Below are 25,526 nucleotides of genomic sequence, written 5' to 3'. Positions count from 1 at the left end.
ATAGCATTGTATTTGTAATTTCAGCAAACCTTTCTACTAGCATTGTAATTATAACTGACCCCAGGTCTGCTTGACACACTGAAAGACCTGGGATGGTGAATTTATTGCAAATGTTTCCTCACTCAGTCCTACTACTTATAAATATTGTTATTCCTAAATAGATCATCATCTCTCCTTATAAAACATAAGCATGTCATCTCACAAGTCGAATGTTACCCTCAATAAGATCCATTTGCTATGAATGCTGAATGACTAAGAACACAAGAAAGTTTACAAACGAGAGGAGGCCATTCAGCCCACTTGCTCGTTTGGTTGTTAGTACCTTATTGATCCCTGAATGTTATCAAGCAGCTTCTTCAAGGATCCCAGCTTCAACGTTACTGAGGAGAATACCCCTTTATCTGATCTCCAGTTGTCCTTGTTTCTTTTTTCAGGTCAGAAAAGTCCCTTGGGTCGATATTGTCAACACCTTTTAGAATTTTTAATGCTTGACTCAGATCACTGTGTAGTCTTCTTTGTTCAAGACTGAATAGATTCAATTCTTTTAGTCTGTCTGCATATGACACGCCTTTTAAACCCAGAATAATTCTGGTCATTCTTGGCACTCTTTCTAGAGCAGCAATATCATTTTTGAAGCGAGGTGACCAGAACTGAACACAATATTCTAGACGAGGTCTTACAAATGCATTGTAAAGTTTTAACATTGCTTCCCTTGATTTGAATTCAACATTTTTCACAATATATCCAAGCATTTTGTTAGCCTTTTTGATAGATTTCCCACATTGTCTAGATGAAGACATTTCTAAGTCAAACTTTCCTAGATTTCCTAGATTCCTAGATTTCAGATTCTCCCATATAATATTTATAATGCACATTTGTATTGCCTGTGTGCAGTACCTTACACTTTTCGCTATTAAATGTCATTTGCCATGTGTCTGCCCAGTTCTGAATGTTATCTAGATCATTTTGAATGACCCTTGCTGCTGCAACAGTGTTTGCCACTCCTCCTATTTTTGTGTTGTCTGCAAATTTAACAAGTTTGCTTACTATACCAGAATCTGTCATTAATGTAGATTAGGAATAGCAGAGGACTGAATACTGTGGTACTCCACTGGTTACCTCGCTCCATTTTGAGGTTTCTCCTCAATTAGTATTTTTTGTTTTCTACATGTTAACCACTCCCTAATCCACGTGCATGCATTTCCTTGACTCCCTACTGCATTCAGTCTGAGAATTAATTGTTTATGCAGGACTTTGTCAAAAGTTTTCTGGAAATCTAATAAACCATGTCATATCCTTTGCAATTATCCATTATCAATGTTGCATTCTCAAAAAAATCAAGCGGGTTAATTAGACCCGATCTACCTTTCCTAAAACCATGGGTGGAGCACCTGTTCTCTATTTCACCCTATTTCTGAATGATGACTGCCGAGACTGCTACACTATTCAATGTAGTGTTACCCTAAGGAGTCCTCAGCCAGAAACCTATTTGAGGGTAAAATGAAGGTACAATCAGGCAACAAACACCCCATTATCAGTTTGAGAAAAACTACTGAGATGGCAGGTGATAATTAGAAGTATCAGAAAACGAAGTAAAATTCTCATGATCTATATCCACAAGTAAAAAGAAGCTTGACATACAGATGGCTCCATATGCCGATACTATGAATAACTAATTCTAAAAGAATGTCCAAATTAAGTATCATCACAATGTAATAGTATCCTGTCTAAGTTATGTAAAACAAACCGACAGCTTCCGATATTCATTCTAATAAATTGTGCTAAAGAATATCCTTTTGAGGTTTGATGAATGATGAGTCAATACTAGGTGCTGACCATATAAGCTTTTCAGATGTTATTTTAAGTGTAAAGTCGTTGAGGTTTTGCAAATTACCCACTCCAGGAGCAATCAACTTCACTTATCAAAACGCTTAACACCCGTACAAGCAATGGGATTGGGTCTCTCAAAACCATGTGTTTATGTATATATAAACAGTACTACACATTAATAACTGTTGAATCAAAATACAAGAAACATATTTATTTGAAAAAAACAAAAACAACTTAAGTTAAGAAACATTGGTTCAAAGAGCACTGCACAACATTCCTGACACTAACACAATAACAGCAGAAATAAGACAACAGTTTATTAAAAGAAAAGCCTAAAAAATACAGTCATTTTTAGAAGAGATCCAAATCTGCACATCACATTTAGTATTCATTCACATACAGTAGTAGCAAAAACACCAGCTGAAAGTAAATGAACTGTTTATGACATCATGCAGATTCAATGCAAATCCAGGCAACCAATGTAAATCTGCATTTGAATTCATGCCATAACATTCTCAATTAGATAAAATAAAGGAATGCATCAAAACATGACCAGGATATTAAATAAGGTAAAGTACACATACAAGTCAAATATTAGATTGCCTTTTCTTGTTTTGACAATTTGGGCATTAAATTAATTTAAAATGTGCAAGGCTTTGCTCATTCTTCTTCACAACTAGTATATAGTGTTAGGCAAACTCAAACATGTAACTGTCATAATAAATATATATATATATATATATATATATATATATATATATATATATATATATATATATATATATATATATATTTTTTTTTTTTTTTTTTTTTTTTGACAGTTACATGTTTGAGTTTGCCTAACACTATATACCAGTTGCGAAGAAGAATTAGTAAAGCCTTGCACGTTTACACTCACACACACACAAACACACATTATATAGTTGAAATTATTTGTAGTACTATGCCCATGAAAACTAAACAATTAAGTCCAGAAATGATGCAAGGGATTCCCTCTTAACATCTCCAACTGATGTTATGTATAGAATTGGCTTCCTCTATTTTGAATACTGACATTTATTAGCTCATTGAGAGTTTATAAAAACATTACAAATGTTAACGGTTATTGTCCATGTCTCTTCAGATTCTTTTGCACGATAACCATCCTCCTTTCAATCTCACTTGGTCCATGTACAACTTTGAATAGCTTTAGTTACAGCTGTGTTTTTTCATCAATGTGCACCTTCAGACTTAGAGTATTCTTTTCCCACAAGGTAAAAGTCTGTGTTAAAAGGCTGATCCCATGTACTGCTCCCATTAAGTGCAAAATCTTCAATGTCTTCACTCCTCGCCTGATAGTACGGTCCTCCTCCACACTGCCTCAGAATGAAGCAGCTCAGCAAAGATGCTTTAGGACGCCAAATTAATTCAGCAACATCTTACTTCAGATTCAGAACAGCAGCAAATCCACGCCTAGTCATAACGGCTTGTCAAGTATTGCAACACCTAGGGAGGGAATTCAGAGAACATGAGAAACCATAATATCAGTGTTCAAGTTTCATCACAACTATATAAGCAGTTCTTTAGAACTACAGTACAGTGTGTAATATATATACATATATATACACACACACACACACACAGTACCAGTCAAAAGTTTGAGTATACCTGCTTGAAACCAGGTTTTTCATGATTATCTATGCTTTTAACTGTATAAACTTGTCTATAAACACTTAATATTTCATTATATGATACATGTACTTATATAAGCTGATAATCACAAGTGAATTGCATTCAAAAATTAAATTTTTAAATGAAAATGTAAATCTTGTCAATTTCAATAAAATGGTCACCCAAAGCAAGTGGATTTCAGGCTGAAGCCCAAGTCAGTTAAAAGTCTGAAATGTGTATAACACGGTGTTAGAACACTGGCCTAAGTATAAAAGTGTCTTTGTTAGATGTTCTCTGAGTTAACTAGCATGTTATCTAATTAACCTTTTGTCACCAATTATTGTTAACAAGTGAGGGTCCATGATTACTATAAATATAGGTAGCATAGGCACAAGTTTGTCATTCCTGAATGTAAGGGAGTAGAACATGGCAAAATACACTCAGTTAAGCAAAGAAAAAAGACAGACAGACAGTCTGTAATTACTTTAAGAAATGAAGGTCAATCTTTAAGACAAATTGCAAGAACTTTGCAAGTGTCTGTAACTGCTGTGGCCAAGACCATCAAACGATTTGAAGAAACTGGCACTCATGAGGACCGAACAAGGAATAACTGCCCCTGAAATAAAAGCTCAAATAAATGCTACTAGAAGTACAGATGTTTCAACATCAACTGTTCAGAGGAGATTGCATGAAGCTGGCCTAACTGGAAGAATTGCTGCAAAGAAACCACTGTTAAGAGTGAAGAAAAAGAGGAAGAGACTTGTCTGGGCCAAGAAACACAGAAACTGGACATTTGAGGAGTGGAAGTCGGTCTTATGGAGTCAAAATTTGAAATATTTGGGTCCAACCGCTGAGTATTTGTAAGACGCAGAGACAGTGAGCGCATGAGTGGTTCCCACTGTCAAGCATGGAGGAGGCAGTGTCATGGTCTGGGGTTGCTTTGCTGGTGACAGAGTTGGTGATCTTTACCAAGTCCATGGCAAGCTCAACCAGCATGGCTATCATAGCATACTTCAGAGGAATGCCATTTATTCAGGATTACAGCTAGTTGGGCAGTCCTTCATTCTTCAGCAAGATAATGACCCGAAACACAGAAACATGATGGAAAGTGAAGAACAACTCAATCTAATGACCTGGCCTGCCCAGTCTCCAGACCTCAATCTGCCCTACATCTCTGGGAATTGCTGCAGAAGAGCTGGGAAGACATGTCGGATGATTTCCTGCTGAAACTTGTTAAACGAATGCCTTGTGTTTGTGAGGCTGTTATTAAGGCAAAGGGTGGCTAATTTGAGGAATCCAAAGTTTAGAGACAATTTTCAATTTTCTTGAACAATGCTTTGATATGCATTTTATTTTGTTTTGTATATTGTAACGTGTGTTTTCATTTTCAAGTATTTACAGAAACGTATACGATGTAAAACATTGTCAATTATGATAAAAACCTAGTTTCCAACAAGTGTACCCAAACTTTTGATTGGTGCTGTGTGTGTGTGTGTGTGTGTGTGTGTGTGTGTGTATATATGTAAACACACACACACACACACACAGAACAGACGCTATACCTTGTGATTATGATACACCTGTAACACGAGCTGAAGAATGTCCAATGTTATAGTTGTAGAATGTCAAAGTCATACATAGGGCTTGAAGTTTTCAGATTTAACAAAAACAAAAAACACACCCCGAAGACCTATTTATTTTTATTTGTATTTTTTAAACAGATAAACCTGGGTTTTGGCAATAAATCTTTCAATAATGATACTGACCAAATTAGCAATTTTTGTGGACCCACCTATAATAGAATACACTTGTTCAAGCGACTTGCAATTAGGGTGGTCTGAAATAAATAAATAAATAAATAGACCCTCTAGTGTTGTAAGATCATTTTTGTTATTGTTGAGGACCAATAAATTCAGGACCAGTAATGGTTTTAAAGTTTGGTTAAAATTTATATTTACAAAATTAATAATTAGTGTATAATATTAAAATTAATAACACATCACTATTACGATTAATAAAATTATAATTTAAAAAATGCTGTTAAAAGGTTAATAAGTCAATTGGTTAAAACACTCCTGTTAACTTTAAGCTTGCTTAGCAGTATGCAGTAGAGTATTAGTGCTTGTCTTCTAATTGTATAAAAAAAAGTTAGTTATTGAAGGGTCTTGTACTCAATAAGCTTAATTGACAAACCAGAAAATGAATTGGGCTGGGCTGAGCAATTGTACAATGTGCGAGCTGTAAAAATACAACTAACAAAGGAATATGTCTGCATCCAGCTGAAATTATTCAGTTATTTCTTCACCACTAGCCCAATATTATAGTGCGATAGATACGCGGAAGGTAATGTGACGTAAAACTAAATACTTTCTCAATTCTTGGATTAAAAATGCAAATGTGGTCATCCTCACTTCAACAGAGTAAGTTAACGTTTGTACATGCAGTGGTAAAACGTACATGCAATTTATTATACAAACTGAAAATTGATGTGCTTGAGTGTTGGTTTTTATTAACCGAAAATAACCAATTGCCAAATAATAATAAAACCAAAAAAACACCTCAAAACAAAATAAAACCTGAAAAATTCAAGCCCTAGTTATACAGTATATTCAGTTTGAAAGGTGGGATATAAACCTTGTTCGTTTTGCTCACTAGGTGGCAATATTTTAACACATTAGATCAGGGTTGCAGGAGTTATCTGTTAATTCTTCATCAAAATATGACAATAGAATGGCTACAATTACAGTGACTTTTAGCAAGCCAGAACACTATGTTACCTTCTTACAATGCCCCATTTTTATACCCACTTAATTTATCTTTTTTTGAAGTGCGTAATAAAAAGTGGTACACCTTATTTTAAATACTCACAGATTTAATAAAGTCTAGAGAATATCCGTTTCTTGGGCTTACATGGAATAGGCATGTGGCGCCCCTTTGTTTATTAGTATGTGCAGTTTGGCTGGGCGAGCGAGACGGCGTCCACCAGGTTATTGTTTATATTTTAAAAACCTTGTGAGGATGCGTGACTGATCAGCTACTGATTATTTAACCAGCTGACAGTCACGCATCCTTATTCAATTCGTGCAGACTATGGCCGAGGGTAATAACATAATTAACAGTTAGTTAATCCCTTGGCCAGAATATAAAAGCCTGCAGCTTTCCTTGTTCGCAGAGAGTGTCTAGGAATACAGAACGGGACCGAGGAGGTAAATTAAATAACACAGAATTATAATAAATTGCTAAGCATGCTGGCTTAAACACCAACACAATACTTAATTGTTAATTGTTTGGCCAACGCGCCTTTGGTTTTGTTTTAAATCTTTTGTTTTATTATTCAATAAAGCACTGACAGCCACTGCACCTTAGATTCACCTGCCATTCATTGTTTTGAGTCTGTTTCTGGTCTGACGTCACCCCTGCAAAGCCACCCTTTCACAAGGCATTATTGTATATGCACACAAACGCGTGGCTACTCCCAGGTTACCTGCATAACTCCTTCCTGTGCTCATACAAGTAGGTAACAGAGTCCACTTGTCAACTGAAGGATTGTAATACTCCACTGATGACAGGTTACAGGAACCATCATCCCCACCAACTACATACAGCAGATTGCTTACTGCACAGACACCTGCCAAAGAAAAAAAGACAAACCTCATGGTAGATTCTTGAATTGTGAACAGGTGGCACATTATTTTTTTTCCCCCCACTCAGCTCAAAACAAGCTACTGCACCCTCTTCGACCTACACGGTTATTAAATCTAGAGGCTATATGTTACCTGCATTTCTTCTGCACATATTCATATCTGCAACCTGCTTCCAAGAATTTGTGGCAGGGTCATACACCTCACAGCTCTTTCTCACCAGTGGCCCATCATGACCTCCAACAGCATACAATAATCCTTTCAAAACCCCGACACCTACAGATTAAAGCAGAGAATCATGAATATTCAAGGTGAACAGCACCCGAAAAGAGTTTTACAAAATGCCAGTCTAAAGAGGAACAGTGAATTCAAAGATTGTTATAATTTACTCAGTACAGGATGCTACAGTGATATAAAGAGAAGGAAAACTGTCCTACATTAATTAGGAATCACAGGCAGAAAATCAAAATAGCATACTTGACTACTATGTCTGCTATTAACATTATTTGTTGTCTGGCACACCGGTAGGTGTGTGTTTTCCTCATTGATGAACGAGCGCTCTCTAATCACATTCCTAACTATTGTATTCCTGCAGGGTCTACTCAGAAAGTCATGCAACTTTGAAGTCAAGTCTCAACCCCACAAATCAGCCACACTCTGCCAATAGAGATACTATAATGTGGTAATTTCACACTGGGGAGAAATCTCAATCAGAAACCTGTGGAAGTAATTCCTGACCTGCCCCACTTCGTCTTGTGCTCATCTCTGCAACATAATTCCATTCGTTGGCATTGGGGTGGTAGGCCTCCACTGTGCTGAGACATTGCCTAGATGCACCATCATACCCTCCAACTGCATACAGCAATCCTTAATGAGGAACAATTATTGCAATATTATAATTATAATGACATGTGATCTTTATTTTTTTCTATAAAAAAGTCTAACGGTTTAACATCTTCATGTTCACTTCTCCAACATACAAAAAAGGTTGCAAAATAAAAGTAAATTCCTTAAAAAAAAAAACTCTGATTAGATGATACTACACATTACTACAAGGTCCTGGGTAAATTTAGCAGTCGTTCGTTGTAAATTACTTCTTACAGTACAAATTTACTTAATACTAATTTCCTGTTAGAGCAAATTATTTTGGAGCCCTCCTAAGGAAGAAAAATTTGAATAAAACTAAATTGCTCTAGTTGGAACAGCGGAGTGTAAAGGATATTGGGAAATGTATTGACTTGCATTCAGATTAGTGCCTCTGTAGTGTATTTAAGTGCTGTTTTGGGACTACAGATCCTACAATGCACTTCAAGTTGCATAGTGTTCACATCATATCCTTGCAGACAAAAGTGGAGGCGTGAAAGTGGTGGATAATGCAACACCATACAGGAAAAGAACAGATTAACATTACCACGATAAACCATTCTGAAAAAAACGAGATACAATACAGGCCTATGAACAGCAAACTGTGGAGGACACCTGATGTTGAGGATGCCTTTAGTGGTTTCAAAATGCCATTGATCAGAATGGGACAGCAGACTGCAAGTGCAGTTCATTTGCAATGTATACTTTTTAAAAGTTCACTTCCGACTGTATTTTCATAAGAAATGCACATTACTTGTTCTCTCAGGCAATAATTACTTAATAAGTGCCAGAATATGTCTGTCTTACCTACTCTCATGCTACCCCTCTGCTTCGCACTCTCAACTAGCTACCTATCTCTGCTCGCATTCAATTCAAGACCCTTGTTCTTACCACCACACTACCCCCTCCTACCTCCAATCCCCCATCTCTCCCTGCTCCTCCTCTTGCCCTCTGCTTCTCTACTGGCTGATTGGTCATGTCTTCCTTCCACTCTCCATCCTCCCATGCCCTTCCTCTTCCCTAGCTGCTCTGTGTTGGAACCAGCTACCGGAGAACTTCAGGACTGCTCCGTTTCTCACTGAACTCCGCTGCCTCCTCAAGACACACTTGTTTAGACTGCACTTGTAGATCTCTTGATCTACCCCTCCTTCCATGCACTGGACTTGCTTGATCTAAGCATCATGTTAGTGGACACTCAACTGATGCACTATCCTTGCAGTAGTATTATGTCATAGTAGATACAAATTGTCTTAATCCTAAATTGTTACGTCTTATCTCATATTGCATTATAGTATTTGCACTTACTGTAAACTACACTATTTATATTGTTTTTGCACTGCAACCTTAAGGCATCTGACAAAAACTAATAATGTTAGTATATAAAATACACCGAAAAGTACTGTTCTGGTGACATTGGTGTTCTCATGGCATTTGATAAAAGCTTAACCCTTCAGTTGAAATAACAGTCTTATATACAGTTGGTTGTTACGAGAAATTCCCCTTCATCTCAATAGGTACAAAATACAAAAGATAATTTCTATCATATTGATACCCAAGAACTGCTGGATATCATTTAAGGCAGATGCCCAAAATGTAGACAAGGAAGGAGGCATTGACATGTTTTACAAAACAGCAATGGAACAGCATGTAAACTATAAATGTAGCTCTAGAATAGCCCTGTGTATGTACACTAATAACAATTTCAGCACGCACCTCCAACAACACCAACTCCCACACTACTCCGACGGGTGTTCATAGGCACTATGAGAAACCAGTCATTTTTCTTTGCATTGTAGGCTTCTACAGTTGACAAACCTGCAGCAAAAAAAATTCACACACTGAAGATTCCTTATTTTTAAATTTTAGAACAACAAACTCAGAGAAGATTGCCACTCTCCTTCAGGTAAAGCCTGTATTTTACATAAGGTTACAGGATGATCCACAGGGTATTAACTGATACCAGACAAGTTGCCTTTCTAGGCAGTAGAAACTTGTTCATTTCACACATGTAAGTTTGTGGGGTGTCTTTTTACTTCTGGGAGAGGGAAAATAAGGTTATTGGGGGTGGAGAATAAGGCACTCTCACCCTAGAGATAGTAACACAAGGAGAAAAAAATAAAATAAAAACTCCAAAAATGTCAACACACCTGTACTCCCATCAAATCCTCCTACAGCATAAAGAAGGCCATTTAATACGGCAGCCCCCAAAGTGCTTCTCCTGTTCTGCATGCTGGCAACACAGGTCCATTGGTCTTTAACTGGATCATATGAATCGACTGTGCGCACTCTTAAAGAGCCGTTGAATCCACCAACTGCATAAACAAATCCTCCCATGCAGACAACACCTGGAGAAAAAAAAAAAACACAATAGGAAACAAGACCTTGGTTGACTTTGGGAAAACAACTTATAATGCAGAGCCTGAGCAACAAGTCTGCAACTCATTGTTCAGCTTCACATGGTTAACACAACCCATTTTAGCCTTCTATGGTATGGTGTATGTTTAAACATATACATTAAAAACTACTGTTTTTAAAGGCTTAAAATAGTAAGTAAAAAACACATGATGGCGCTGCAAACCTCAGGCTCTACTTGAAACAACGAAATAGCATGACTTCCTGTGGTGGAGTGGTGCCCACGGAAAACAAAGGTAAGCTTATATATATATATATATATATGGATTATCTACAAGATGCGACAATAAAACCTACAGTTAAACTTGTAACAGACCAAAATGTTAAAAATAGGAGTTATTATTTCCATCAACTACACATGAAATGATTGCGTGACTGAGTAATCTCCATCAAACAGGACTTATTCTTAAATGAAGGCTTGCATATTGAAAGAAATCACCAGAAATCAGAGTGAGTTCAAATGTACAGAGGCCCACCCTAGACATTAGGACTAAAATTAATGACCCACAGTCTCACTTCCCTGAGTTCCTATACCAATATACTGAAGTTCTAGATGTTCTGGCTGTCAAAACATTTGGTAAATTTTCCTATGACAAATATAGTACATTTGCATGCCATGCCTTCCATTAAATCGGCCAAATGGCCTCCTCTCGTTTGTAAACTTTCTTATGGTTCTAAATCATATCATTATCTGATGCAACGTGGTCACACGATATAAAAATATTTTAAATATCTTCTTAGATACCTGATCTACATCTTCGTGAAGGCAGTTCAGCTACTTGGTACCACCGCTCCTCTTTGAAATCATAGCACTCCACACTGCGGATGGCTTTAGGGGCCTGCCCACCAACAACAACCATTACCTGAAACCACAATATTTGAAATATAATATAATATATTAATGGGGTGGGTGGAGAATAAAAATTCTATCAGCATTGGAAGAGATATTTAACCACAGAATAAAGTACTGGTTGTTGCTTTACTAAGTTTATATACCCTGCGACAGCAGTACTGAGGCAGGGATTTCAGTAATAAGGTTAGAATTTAAAAACACGTAGTCATGGGATGTCTCTAATTTATAAAAAATAAAAATAAATTTAAAAAAAGGGGGTTAGCATTTTTATACCATTTAAGAGGCTTAACCAACTAGGAATGGGAGTTTTTGTGAACTAAAAACAGCAGCCCCAGAAACATAACCCAACAGGTATTTCATATCAGAATGAATGAGTCTGTACACATGAAGTCATACACAAATGTGAAAAAGATGTGTAGCATTAATTTGTTAGGTTAAAACAAATATGACAGCAAAAGGGTTCATTTTTAGCAGCAGCAGGATTGCAAACTCATATAAGCTTCCCTTGGGATGCTTAACTAATTTTTTACCTTTGGAAGATTGATGGGCGTTCTCATTCTGGTCCTAATAGTTTTCATCATGGACCTCTGGTCAGCAGGAAGCAGATGATACTTCATGGCTTCAATGAGGTAATCTTTACATGCACTGCTATTTTTAACCAGGGACTCCTCTTCTACTCTCTAGAATGACAGATGGGGTGCAACATCATGTGGCAGGAACATCCATATCACCTAAAGTCGGTATCAATTTTAGTGCACATTTCTTAAAGCAATCTGCCCATTTAAAAACTATTCACAGGTTAATGTAGCATATTTGTTTTGTTATATAATACATATGATTTAAAAGGTAGTCAATGGTAACATTTGTGTTTCTTATCTGTCATTTTAACTTCAACATAATTCATTGTCCAATTTACCACCTGCACTTCTGAGACCACAATATCTAACAGATATGGAAATAAAATGAGGAGACCATTGAATTCCACTTTGAGAAAAAGTTAACTGAGATTCATTGAACATACCTGGACCAGGTATTCTCGAGAAAGCAGAGGCAGCCGCACATGCTCCATAAGATGGGACATGTGTTCCTGACGGACATCCTTATCATGGTTTACCCAGGCAATAACCGCTTCAAACACCTGCAATGATACAACAAACCGCTTTAATACTGAACTTTCATTGTGGTAAAAATAACAGTTTCATTATTTAGCCAACTGAATTGTTCTTTAGTCTTCATTACTTTCTTCTGAAGCTTTATTGCCTTCAAACACATAATCATTAAGGAACAGCTGGGTTGTAGGGCTGTGTTTAGGCTGTAAAACTTGATCATATTTACACAAAACAAAACAATTTGCATCTACTTAAGAACACAACAAGAGAGGTTATTTTAAGGTGGCTAGCAGATTCTCCCGCTTTATCAACAAGTCTCCTTGTTCTTTTCCTATGTTCTTATGATCTAGTTGATGCGACTTGAGTATTAAGATGTTAGCAGATATTTTCCACTAAGCAAAGCAAAGGTGTCAAGTAGATATTTCTGGTCCTGTCATGAATACAAGATGTTGCATAAGGCTTTTCTGGTGACCAAATGCGTAATTTATTTAGCAAATGGATTTGTATGGTATTAAAGCTCTTTGGAGCTAAATGGAATGCAAGACCACCATCTATGACACTGCAACTAAAACACTGCATTAATACAGTGGGAAATTATTCAAATATGTCAGTAATATATTCTGTTGTGGATTATTAGTAACTGTAGTACCCCATAGCCTTTATCACCATGTGTCCTACTGATAATTGAAATTAAATAGACCAGGCTACTTTCAATCTCACCTTCTCCTCAGATGGTATTATAAGCTTATCACTGGCTATCAGGCTGCACACCTGCTCAATTCCCAGATTCAGGAGTTCCTCACTTTGCACCACCTCTGCAAAGTGCTGCTCTGAATAGGGAAATAAACAGAAATCATCAACCTCTCTGGTTACAATGTAGGGTGTACATAATGACTTCTGACAAGTCTTTAGTTTTAGTAATGAATTTAAACAGTTAAACATATCGGTACAGCAAGATTAGTGCTATCTGGGGGCTGTGAAACCAGCGATTAAGGTTTAAAACAAAAAACTAAGTAAGAGCTCCAAAGAATACTTGCTTTCGATTTCTTGTCATCAACATAAACATTGGTTATGCACTTGAAAACCAGACACCCATATTAAAAAAAATATAGCTGGTAGTCCACTGTAGAAATACTGCATTACCTTAAACTGCATATTCAACATTTACTTAAATAGACATTAAATCAACAAAACACAAATGCTGCAAGGTTTTAAATTCAAAATGTAGTTTTACTTTAAAAGACCCAGACTAGAATAATAATTCAGAAAGAATCACAATTTTCCATTTTACCAGCTTGTTCAAGGATATTAGAAAAACAACTAGACTGCAAAATCTACATTTAGGCCTAAATCAAGCAGTCCTGGTCTGGACTGAAGTCTTAAACATATACATGCAAAAGTCGTTTTCACAACAATGAAGAAAATGTCACCCAGCTGCCAGGTAAAGAAAAGAAAAAAAGCTACTGTCTTCAGGGTTAGCTGGTTGCTAGGGAAACCTCTAGACTGCAAAGGCTTGGCAACTGAATCTTGCTATTAGTTGACTTGACATAATAATGCTAGTATTTTAGCCTAGAACATTCTGGGATAAAGACACATTTATATAAACCTGTGTATGGCTGTGTACGAAGGTTTGTTCGCTAGCCAGGAACTCTAAGGTAGTTTTAAACTTCTCTTTCCCCTCTGTTAACAGAAACAGTTTGATAATGTGTGAATACTATAAAATCACACACTGACTGTCACTCAGATGCAGTATTTGCATAATGCAGTGGTTATATTAAAATCCACTACCAAATCGTTACACGTAGCAACTCTATATGGCACCGCTGCCGGGTATGGAGCAGGGTATAGTATGCCAAAGCACTGGGGGGGTACCTATAGTAGTTCTAGTGCTTCAATAAAATATGTACTGACTACCCAGTGTACAAGACAGTGTAAGAGAAGTGCTACGGTAGAACATATTTGAAACATACAAAATACACTAATTATTTTGATTTAAAAAAAAAAAAAACTGAGCAGTCCCCCCCCCCCCCCCCCCCCCTAGTTCGTGTTTTGATTCTCCATCTCGACAGCAAAGCATTGTATAGCGTAAGCTGTATTGAAAGAAATGTCTCGAAACCCCTCTGCTGTTTGGGATTATTTTGTTAAATGCCCAGGCGACCAAAAAAAAAAAAAAAACTGAGCAGTCAGCTTACTGTACATCACAAGCATCATCAGTTACGTTGAAATAAACAATGTGTATTTTTATTTAAATTATAAAAACTTGATAAATCTTCTATACAATGTATTTTTGAATTACATGTGAATGTTTTATTCCATTACTGTGGATTACCTGTAAAATACGATTTTCAATCAAATATAAACAAGTAGCTATGGTCACCAGTAAATTATGCAAATGAGTAGCATAGAAGGTTCAAACCTTCCTTCTATAATGTGTTCCGAGACCTTCTAAGGTCAAAATGTACCCTTCGTTGCAGCCCTAGACTAAGGTGTGATCCCACCCCCACAAAAATAGTTCACCATACAGCACATTTTAATGACAAAATTAAACAAAGGCAATACATGGGTTAAATTCCAAGTTTTGCAGTTACATGCTAAAAAGAAATGAAAGACACACTGTGTTAAAGTTAACTGAAGAAACATCAAGCAATTAAGACTCAACTGGCAGTATCTGCCTGCAGGCAAATTTGGGCTGTACAGTACAAGCAAAAATAAATGAATTCCACATCTACCCATTATCAGTGTCAGGACTGATTTATTTATGTCCTTATATATGCATGTTAGGTACACTCCAGTTACACTGGGATATCAACAGTCATATGTGGGAACAACTGGAGTGTTCTAAAAGCCTGTCAGGTCTTGGTATGAAGACACTGGTTATTGTATTTCATAGGACAGACAAGATACATGGAAAACGCATAGCAATGCACACAGTCACACCACTTTAGATGCACTGCACTGCTGTACTGTACAAAATGTGTTACTATATGTAGTACTTGCCTACAAATGTGTTGGCTCTATTCAGCAGCTCTGTACATGCATGCATATCTGCAAAGGCTCGGATCCCTAAACAGTTGGTGGGGTGTAGCTGTGATTCCAAGAATTCACAACAAGCTTTTTTCACGTCCTGCAGCTGCAAGAGACTGGAGGCTGGAAGCAGAACCTTAAAAACAAGAGAAAGCAGGTTGATAATGATAGGGGATAGTCACTGTACCAAGAAGACTGCAAACTGCCTGGGATTCAAGGACTGCAAAGCAGCTGCAACAGACAAAACTTCGGACAGTCATATTACCGCTGCTAGAAAAGAAAACAGTTCTCCCCATTTTCTAGGTAAAACTCCCATTATTTTGGTTGTGGACTAGTGTTAATATGTTCAGATGATAATACTCAAATCTATTCATACATCTTTCTCTGTCTGTCTGACCTAGCCACCCCCACATTTTAACATAGACAAGCTGCAGTTACTAGAACTAAATCTTCTACAGGAACAGCTGCAGAACAAAGGCAGCAGAAATACTGAATGCAGGTCCTGACAATGTCCATCTCAAAATAGTTTCCATAAAACAACTGCAATTTTACTAGATCAGATGCTGGAAAAGGGTACCAAACCCCTTGCTTACTACAGCAGCATACCTCCTTAACCCACAGCTGCAAATGAAACAGTAAGAATATAGTAAAAATGGATGCATGTTTATCATTTGAAACCAGGGTTTAAAGACAAACATGCATAATATTGAAATGCCCTTGTGTGAAAATGTACATTTAGCATGTTGTGTATAAAATAATACAGGATAGATAGGAGGTTGTGGGATGCATAATCATCATCGTGCAAGATTTTCATCACACTCCTTTTCCATTAGGTGCCATTCTACATCTATACTGTATTGCCTTCAACATTTTGGTGCTTCTATGACATTTTCAAAAATATCACTTTTAATGCATAAAACATTCATAAGCATTGGGCCTGCACCATGTTTCACTGAATTGTTGAATGCTTTGTTGATTTGAGGTGATAAATGCCTTTTATGAGAAAACAGCACTGTCTAGTTCCAATCACAAACACTGTGCAGTTAAAACAAAAACTAAAAAATCAAGGCTGGAATAAAACATATGGACTGCATCATTTTGTGCAATGATGCTCTAGATATTCTTTCCTTTGTTTACCTCAGGCAAGAAATAATGAGGAGGATAACCTCTAAATTTATGATTTATATATTATTCTCTTAGTTCAGTGTTATCTGTTGGTTAACCAAGTTTTTGTAAGTGATGAAAAAAAAAAGTTCCATAACTGAATAAGCAAAGTTTTAGTCTAGTTGGTATGGTAAGTGTTGAGGATTTAGGATGACTGGGGTTCCAGATCCCAGATCAGGCACTGACCGAGGGAATCAAATCGCTTTTCCTCCCTAAGTGCTACCTAGCTTTAAAACCATTGCAGGCAGAAATCTAAGACACAAGTAATACTGGGCCTGATATTGAAGTAACTGCAGTTTCATTATTTCCAAAATGTCTACAAAATTATATTATAAAACTAGCAAGTAACATTGTTTCAAGTCAAATTATGCAATACTTATCTAATCTAGACCATGCACAATCCAACTGTGATGAAAACCAGAGGAATATTTCATAGTTCTGTACAAATTTACAGCCAGCATGTTTGTATGGACCACTAATACTATGTACCGATTTTAATAGCACTTGATACATGATTTGACCAAATCATTTTTGTTGTTGTTGTCATGGAAACAGTGGAAGCCAAGCTGGGGAATCACAAAACTGTTAAAAGGAAGGTTCCAGAAAAACACTGCAGTTAAAGATACACACTGGGCTTTAATAATATACATACTAGAAGTTATACTAAAAACAGCCAATATCAATATGAAAAATTATTTTTATATACGGTTTAACCAGATTTACTCCAATAAGAAAAGGGATAAAGATTGAAGAGCTTTAATAGAAACAAAAAAAAAACTGGAAGCAAACACATAAAAATTTAAGATAAGCCACCATTTACTATGTCCAATACCATGGCTAAAACAATAGTAACCTCTGTCAAAGAGGAAAAGACAAGGTAATAGTACAACCTGTACATTCTCTTCTGTGACCTGGATTTCTGCTGTATAAACATAATCAATGAGAATCCCCAATGTCCATCCGTCCATTTCCTTTATCCGGACTCGCTTTGCTCTGCTCTCGCTCATCTCACCTGCAAGGTCAAAACAATATGAGCGATTACCAGCAATACACATAGTAGCATATATTCTCTTCCACAAATGTAAATACAGTAATACAGCAGAGTATCATGACAGAGATCAGCAAGACCTACACTCACTGTATTTACATGTAGAAATGCAAGTGTGATACACGGACTGACAGGTTCTTCCACAAAACATGCTTTTACCACAGTGAGATAAGCGGGTTTCTAGATAAAAGTACAAATGCAAGTATGACCTACATACTTAAACACAGGCCTCTCCTTAAGTCCCAAGATTCTGATAGTCTAAATACAGTAACTTGTGAAAGAATGTCCTAACCAAGTTTCTTAACTGGATAAGTAGTTTTGTGTATACGTTACACAAAACTCTAAAGCGCAACTTATATACAGGTGCTTCTACCTTATACCCACTGCCAGAAATAAACATCCCCTGCAGTGAATACAAGTATATTACAGTTACCCTTTACACCAACGTCTAACAAGGAGTTCTATTTTACACTGAAGTCTGGTCTAATGAACCCTGTGTAACAGAAGCAAAGCAGGTGTACAACTCACTGAAACCAGTATGGGGAAACCTGCTGTATTTATAGAACATTCAGTGCACCTTCCAACCTTGACACTTGCAGTAATAAAGGCAACATTCACATTACTGCCAAATGTGTAAATATTACCAAAATGCAAAATATCTTTTTAACTACATGTTTGTTATTTAAGGGAAGTCCTGTTGTAATGTCATCACATTAGGTGCTATTCACAAACTCACTATTTTTTTTATCTTATAGATTAAAAACATTTTTGTATACATGAAACAAATATCAAACTATTTAATGATCCTTTATATCATCCATATTTCCCTAACAATTAATTACATTTCCTGTTTAATATTCTGTTAGGTTTGATTCTCTATCATTTGCCATGCTTACTAACTACTCCAGCAAAAATTGCTTCTGAAAAGACTATACTTGAGTGTGTATGAAGCAGTTTGCAGAGAAGCCTGTGCAATGTTAATATGCTTCTGTGAGGCGAGAGTGTATTAAATGGAATGTCCAGACAGTAATTTATGTGTACAGAAATAAAATAATTTATTTTTATTATCTATACACAACAAAATAATTAAATAACAAAAGAAAACAAAATGGTGTGAGGGAAGGAGTGCAGGGGTGAAATCCAAAACCGATCGTGATAACTCGTCTTTAATCGTCTTCGTGGTAAACCATACATAAACAAAAAAAGACAAAAGAAATGTTAGTTTTTTTTTTTAAAAATCCCGCTGCACCAAACTAGTCTCTCCCTCCACCCGTTACTCCTCCTATTTTACTTTCGGACCAACCCCGAACACAGTAGTACGTTCCCTTTAGTATGTAATGTCCCGCCTCTGTAGTCAGTGGAACACCAATCCCCAACTGACAAGTGTCCTTATCCTTCACTTGACTCCAGTGGCTGGAATTTACATACTCGTACTTCCGCCCCTCAAAAGATGACTTTTGCCATGGTCACGAGATCTTGGTAAGGGAAGTCCCGAGTTGGTTTGATGCCATCTACTGTCGGGAGGCTGAATCACAGACCGAAATCCCTTTGACTCATCACAGCTTCCCACATCTAATGTCCTCAAAATCAAGCAAGTAGTGTTTTAAGAAGAAATTTAGCAGGAATAGCGAATATCTTAAAATAATTAAAGAAAAAGCTTTAAATAACTAATGGAGTTCAAACTTAACCTTTGTGATTAGTTCCTTTAGAGTAAATGAAGGTCTCTACTGGTGCTGATGACACTTTTTGTAAGCAGTAAAGTCTTTTTAAAAAGCCAAATACCTGTAAACATTGCATGGAAGTAAGGACTGCAGGCTGCTAGGACCACTCTGTGAGCTGCAATCTCCACATCCTCAGCGACAATTGTCACGTCACACAAAAGATTTTGACTGAAAACAAAAAGACAAAATTAATTTCTCACTCTCACACACATGTAATTGAGTGCTTGGTTGGAACAAAAACCATCAGGGCAGTGTTCCCCCAGGACCAGGGTTGAGAACCACTGCATTACATTGATGTCACTTTAATATACAGTATATATCCTGCTACAACAATAATTTTTGAGACTACATGTGTACAACATGTTTACAGAACATGGGAAAATAAATAACCTTACCCTGTACTGTCTACAGCCAAACATCACAGTAGATGACATCTATATCTGACAAGAACTAGAAGTTTAAGATTAAATTCTAAACTTAATACTTGGAAAAAGTTTCATAGTTTTAACTCTGAACTACTGTACTAACTTCCCTGCTCTTCAAAAAAAAGAAAAAAAACAGAGCCAGGGATCTTTTACTGCACTTTACCTGCGTAACTCGTTCATCACTTTGAAAGCTTTTTTCATATGACGGGGATTCACTGTGACTGGACACTGCTTCTCAGGTGCATCGTCTTTCAGGTTGTGGGGTTTGTGACGGCACAGCTTTGTGCATCTGTAAATAAACAAAACAGGTTGCCGTTAATATAAACTCTACAATCAGGACTGACAGGCAGATTCACAAAGTGAAAAGCCACAGACAGAGGTGTTAACACAGGAAGTGCAGGAATACCTAAACCAACTGACCCATAGATTTTTCAAAATCCTAGCTGCTGGATGGACAGCACAGCCACCATCCCAAAGGGTACTGGATTGGCTGTGGGATCACAAACCAGTACAAAGTAGCTTGAAAATCCAGGTAAGTCATAACCTGTACACACGAGTCGATCTACAGTATCAGTATTGTGTACAAGGGTATCATGGTCCATAATCATTAAGCCGGTGAGTGCATCTACAGTACTGTACCAACATGAATTAAATTATGACTTGCATTGATTTTCCTGTTTTTTTTTATTTTTTTTATCATAGTTGACCAACAACACTCTGAACTAGAGTTTTATACTAATAATGTGTTGTAGTCAGACGAAGATACCATGTATTTTGAGAACTTTTTAACCAATCCCCCCCCCAACCCCAACTAAAAATCTGTAATAGTAACTGACAAGTGTAACTCCATGTGAATCATTTGTAAAAATGCAAACCCTGAACCAGTGCAGAATTGTTCAAAACCGCCATGGGCCCAGCGAGTACTCATGTATACCTGCAGATTCAGGCGTCTTCACTGACTCATCTGACTTACTTCACTACCATGTTGAGTGCAAGATAAGTGATAGGACTGGGAGCTTGATGGTTCAAATCATGTTCATGTGGAGTTGGCTGGGGATGCCTTTGCGCTCCTGTATAAAAACGAGGACAATCAAGTGGGTATAGTTCACCTCAGCGCACTTCAAATGACCCCAATAGGAGTCTCGTCACCACAATATTAAAATAAGAGGGTATTAAATTTGACAACAGATTCTGTAATCATGGTATGTGAAAGAACTTAATGTAGTACAATACAAAGTATTGCCAAAGTCAGGCAAATGATTCAAAAGGTAGGCCTATATCCTTTAATAGCTTAGTAAATTAGGTCTCAGTATTGTGAAATTAGGAAATGTCCCATCACCAGTGTGACAGAGCAAGTTCTCTGCCTGCAAATATTGTTGTGTTTTGGTGGTGGTTGACAGGGATGGGGTTAATTCCTGTCCCTGCCAAAAAATGTGGGAACGTGGTTGCTCCTTAACAGAATAATTGGTGCTAATTGGGGCCAGCCACATTCTATGAAATGACAGCTCATGGCTCCATTAAGGGAGAGGAGAGTTTGGTGAGTTTTTGTTTAAAAGATCTGTTCAGTAAAGGCAAATGCCTAGTCTGACAGCAGTTTTTCTTGTGAATATTTGTGAATTTTGTTTAAATCTTTTGTTTTGGCCCATGTGCCTTTTGATGTGTTATTTTTGTTTATTAAAGTGCATGTTAGCGCTTAAACTGCAGCTTCTGTGCCTTGGCATCTCTTTCCTGCCGCTATCCTGTCACAACCAGGCACTGCAATTCAACTTAGCAGAACCTTCTGTAATTCTGGTAAGAATTGACCATATGTGAAGATGTAAGACAAACAAAATATTTGAAATTGTGAAAACATAGCTTTTCCTTGAACACAACTACCACACTGTCAAAAAACCGTATGTGTACAATAGAACAGGAAGCTATCCAGAAGCCCACCAAGAAGTAACTAAGTATATTTGCTAGCTGCTACAACATGTCTAGCCTTTTTGCAGGGCAACAAGTGGACAATACAGGTTGCTACTCAGGAGAGCAAAGTTGCAGATAAGACATACTCTACAATAACAAAACAAACACATCAGATCACATTTAATAACTCAAGAATCCTTTTGAGGACTACAGTACTAGTAGGTAGTGTATCTGACCATACACTGTACCACAATAAAATATGGAGATTCTTCTTTTATCTTTAAGAAGAAACAGGAGACCAGATTTTTTTTTCAAATATAACAGTTTACTTGCTCCTAAAACCCCACACTTAATTTAAAATGTTCAGTGCCAGGAATACAATGCCTGCAGTCACCTGGGACAACAAGACTTGTGTGAGGGACAACAAGGTTAGCCATTATATTTTGCCTGTCGGACAACTAGTTTTTATTTCAGTATTTGTCCTATGTTCGTTCTTTTGCTAAAAGATGCTCTGGGCATATTTTTAGAGAGCCCCGCAAGTTTCGGAAAACTGAATTGCAAAAGTCTAGCACCTACACACATGTTTTAAAGTCTTTACATAAATTAGAAAATAAGTGAAAATGTAAACAATACCTTAACTTGAAAAGATTAGTCTGTGCCTTGCCAGGGGCTCTCTTGGCAGCCATTTCTGGGTTTCTTTGTAATCAATAGATTAGTTTTACCCACAGCTAACCAATCAGAAGTGATAGTGGTGCGATGTAAACACTTTTTAAAACGTTTGTGTGTAGGTGCTAGACTTCTGCAATTCACTTTTCATTCTGTGATGCAACAAACTAAAACACCTGTATATCAAGAGTTGGATTCATCTTATAGAGAAAAGAGTGGGGGAAAAAAAAAAAAAAAAAAAACAGGCAGAAGCTATTTTTTATATTTGAATAACTCCCAAGTATTGTTTATTAGTTTTACTCTAAATGTACTAGATCCACCCCTGTTAATCACTAATTTATTGTGTTCATTGCTAAATAAAACCAAAATCCTACAAGTTATATTCCACTTTTTTGTGTGTGTGATGGGGAGGGGGCAAGTAGATTTTTCTAGCATTTCATTTTTTTTTTCCCAAAAATTGCACACCGTTGGTCATGTGTGCCAAATTGAGGGATTACTCTCATTGTTAACAGTGCCAATCAGAAACAAACAGAAGGCTGGCTTTGGAAAGGTTATTAGACAGGATATCTAAGGACACACTATTTTGATACGAAGAGGGAATTTGAACCCCCTAATTACAAAAGTTGGGACAGTTTCAGCTTGTATGTAGCACAGTCAGACACATTCCATGTAAAGATAACGTTTGTTACACTGGATAAGTAATCAAAATCAGACTACTGACAAGTCAAGCCAGTACTGACTAATATCAAAGTTGTTCGAAGGTGCAAAGGTCTGTACAGCAAGTGTCTCCTATTCTCAAACCACCTGTGCATGAGTCTGCTGTGAAATGAACTAAAACATGGGAGGGGGGGACCAAGTTTTGAGGCGGTGTTGAAGGGTTACAAACAGAGGCATGTCATTTCAAAGGAAGCCAAGGAAGATATAGGCTACACAATTCCTGATTGAAATTCCCCATTGCAGTAGTAGACCCAGCCAGGTCTATTAAAGAATACTATTGTTTTACCTTTAAGATGTGTCTTGGCTTTGTCACTGAATTGTTTTGTTTCTGGTGAAAAGGAATGAACTACAGTTAAAACATGGTAAACAGTAGACCGAGACCTACATCAAACCTAATGAAATAATTAAATCATTACAAAGCAGTAGGAGGACAGTAGGAAAAAAAAAATTATGATTGTAGCTGCCCCCCCCAAAGATATTTCTGCTAGAACAGTAAAAGAATTCTGATCAAAGTAGCCTGAAAAGGCTTAAACTGTGCACTGACAACAAGAGCTGTATAACACAATTTTACTCAAGTCCCTTTGTCGAATTTATTTAACTTTTTTATCCCAAGACCTCTGATTTAATCCATATGATTCCGGATTTGATTCAAATTCACACCCACTAGTAGATGAAGCTTACAAACACAAAAGACTCATATTGGTATTGGCAAAAAAAAAAAAAAAAAAAAAAAAAACTAAAACAAAAAACTTGCATATATACAGAGTTCTATACCAACTTGGAACAATCACTACAGAAAATGCAAAATAAGGATCCTGTTCTTTCAAAGTGGTGATACTGGAATCAGTATCAGGATTTACACATCAAGTCATGCACCAGCTGAAGTTAGCTGGACCCCAGCCTAAATCCATTTGAGCATCAGTCTGCCCAGGCAAACATCACCACACCCATTGGTAATGTTAACAGCAGTTTCAAGTTTCTTCAATACCAGGGTGATATTTAAACTACTGTAAAACCAAAGTGTAACAGCATTATTGGGCAGGTTAAACTGAACATGGTTTGTCTGCGGAGTTAATTTGTTGTACTTAAGGCTATGCTGAACATTGAATAAGGAATGTAATTATTATTATTATTATTATTTATTATATTATTATTATTATTATTATTATTATTGACCCCACTCAAGTGTATGCGAATAGCCTAAGAAATAGGATTGTTGTGTTTTATTATGTAGTAGTTTTGACTACCAATTAAAATATGAAAATAAAACGCGAGCCGATTATGCCATTGTCAAAATATACATAATAAATGCGATAATGTTTTAAATTATGACTAAAGTAGACAGACAACATGATACGTTTGCATAGGCCCATAATGTGAACTTTATATTTATGCCATGTATCGTTGGTGTTATTATTACGACATATTTGGGTTTATTAGTGTGCCCCCCCCATAACAATGTTCTGTGTTGACACAAATAAATCCCCGCTAGATACATCAAAACTTATCTGTGTGAACACATCGACAGTATTATTATTATTATTATTATTATTATTATTATTATTATTATTATTATTATGATAATGCTTACATTGGATGCATCTCCATTGTGTTTTCTCTCTTCAGAACGTGGAAACTGATTGCTGCAGAATGCACCATTCCATCTCAGAATTTGGTCTTTTTTTTTTAAATCCTGAAATACAACATTTATTTATATCTTATACCGGTGGAAGGGATTCCATTTCGCCAACGTCCTAATTAATAAGTCTGTCAGGGTGAGTAGTATCACTTCAATCTGTAAATTCAAAGTGTTTTGCAAGAAGAGGCAGCGCCTTATGTTTTTCGCTTAAAACTCTGCAGTTACAGACAAAATCTACAATGCTGAACAAACAAGTACCACCTAACGAACCAGGCATATTGTTGACTCCCTTCGGTTCAGGTAGATTGAGAGGGGATTGGAAAACCACCTGGTATTTCCTTTTGTGGTTACAATATAAACAAGGATATAACAGGCAAGATTTTCTTTTAATGACACGGGCTCATTGAGAGAAAATAATACTAGCTCCATCTGCTTGTGGAAGACTTATTGGCAGCCTGCAGCAGCTCAAGCAGCCTACTGTGTTTATTGTGGGCCTACTGCTGCTGATTCATTTTTCACCTGTGCAAATTTGTACTACTGCTTATCTAAAAGACGTACACCTGGTTTATGTTTTATTCATTTAAAATAAATGTAAAAACTAAAAGCACCAGTTCTTGAAATGACAAGGGAGATGGTGGTGAAATGGTATATTGTCAAATGTTAGTAGTGGAACCAAAATAAGATACATGCCAATGTTTTAGTACTTTGTCAAAAACTATTTCTGCATTCTGAATAATCCTAGGCACTGACTTTTGCAGCATGAACGAAACCCCCTCACACTTAAAGTCTTTCCACAATATCTTTGTTCTACCAATTAGCCAGCGTAGCAGGACGGTGCTGGACGCAAACCGGTGACCCTGC

At 36.9% G+C, this 25,526-nt stretch overlaps 1 protein-coding gene across 4 annotated transcripts; it reads right to left on the bottom strand.

Annotated features, from left to right (window-relative positions):
- Nucleotides 1-2,676: 2,676 nt before the first annotated feature.
- On the bottom strand, nt 2,677-25,004 carry LOC121295351 (kelch-like protein 2). Of its 4 annotated transcripts, none has more exons than XM_041219888.1 (17): nt 24,618-24,701; nt 23,313-23,354; nt 20,676-20,811; nt 19,905-20,030; nt 19,378-19,484; nt 17,438-17,559; nt 15,357-15,519; nt 13,080-13,189; nt 12,272-12,388; nt 11,781-11,930; nt 11,143-11,260; nt 10,133-10,330; nt 9,699-9,800; nt 7,860-7,988; nt 7,257-7,397; nt 6,965-7,108; nt 2,677-3,315 (listed from the first exon to the last, which is right to left on the bottom strand). In XM_041219888.1, the coding sequence occupies exons 4-17, from the start codon at nt 19,940-19,942 to the stop codon at nt 3,287-3,289; spliced, it is 1,668 nt and encodes a 555-aa protein (XP_041075822.1). In that variant the 5' UTR covers nt 19,943-20,030; nt 20,676-20,811; nt 23,313-23,354; nt 24,618-24,701; the 3' UTR covers nt 2,677-3,286. The 4 variants fall into 4 exon arrangements, with proteins under 4 accessions (XP_041075822.1, XP_041075805.1, XP_041075798.1 ...); XM_041219871.1 differs by having other exon boundaries at nt 20,715-20,811; XM_041219864.1 differs by lacking the exons at nt 20,676-20,811; nt 23,313-23,354 and adding an exon at nt 24,936-25,004 and having other exon boundaries at nt 24,618-24,719.
- Nucleotides 25,005-25,526: the final 522 nt, after the last annotated feature.

The sequence above is a fragment of the Polyodon spathula genome, chromosome 2 (assembly GCF_017654505.1).
Source record: "Polyodon spathula isolate WHYD16114869_AA chromosome 2, ASM1765450v1, whole genome shotgun sequence".
Classification (NCBI taxonomy): domain Eukaryota; kingdom Metazoa; phylum Chordata; class Actinopteri; order Acipenseriformes; family Polyodontidae; genus Polyodon; species Polyodon spathula.
This window is presented reverse-complemented; position numbering and strand designations above follow the sequence as displayed.

Excerpts from the sequence above, each read along its gene's own strand:
- LOC121295351 (XM_041219864.1), bottom strand. The coding sequence starts at position 24,685 with ATGGTGCATTCTGCAGCAATCAGTTTCCACGTTCTGAAGAGAGAAAAC. Across the intron at positions 12,389-13,079 it reads TAATACCATCTGAGGAGAAG|GTGTTTGAAGCGGTTATTGC; the intron begins GTGAGATTGAAA and ends GTATCATTGCAG. Across the intron at positions 11,931-12,271 it reads CTCGAGAATACCTGGTCCAG|AGAGTAGAAGAGGAGTCCCT; the intron begins GTATGTTCAATG and ends CTGTCATTCTAG.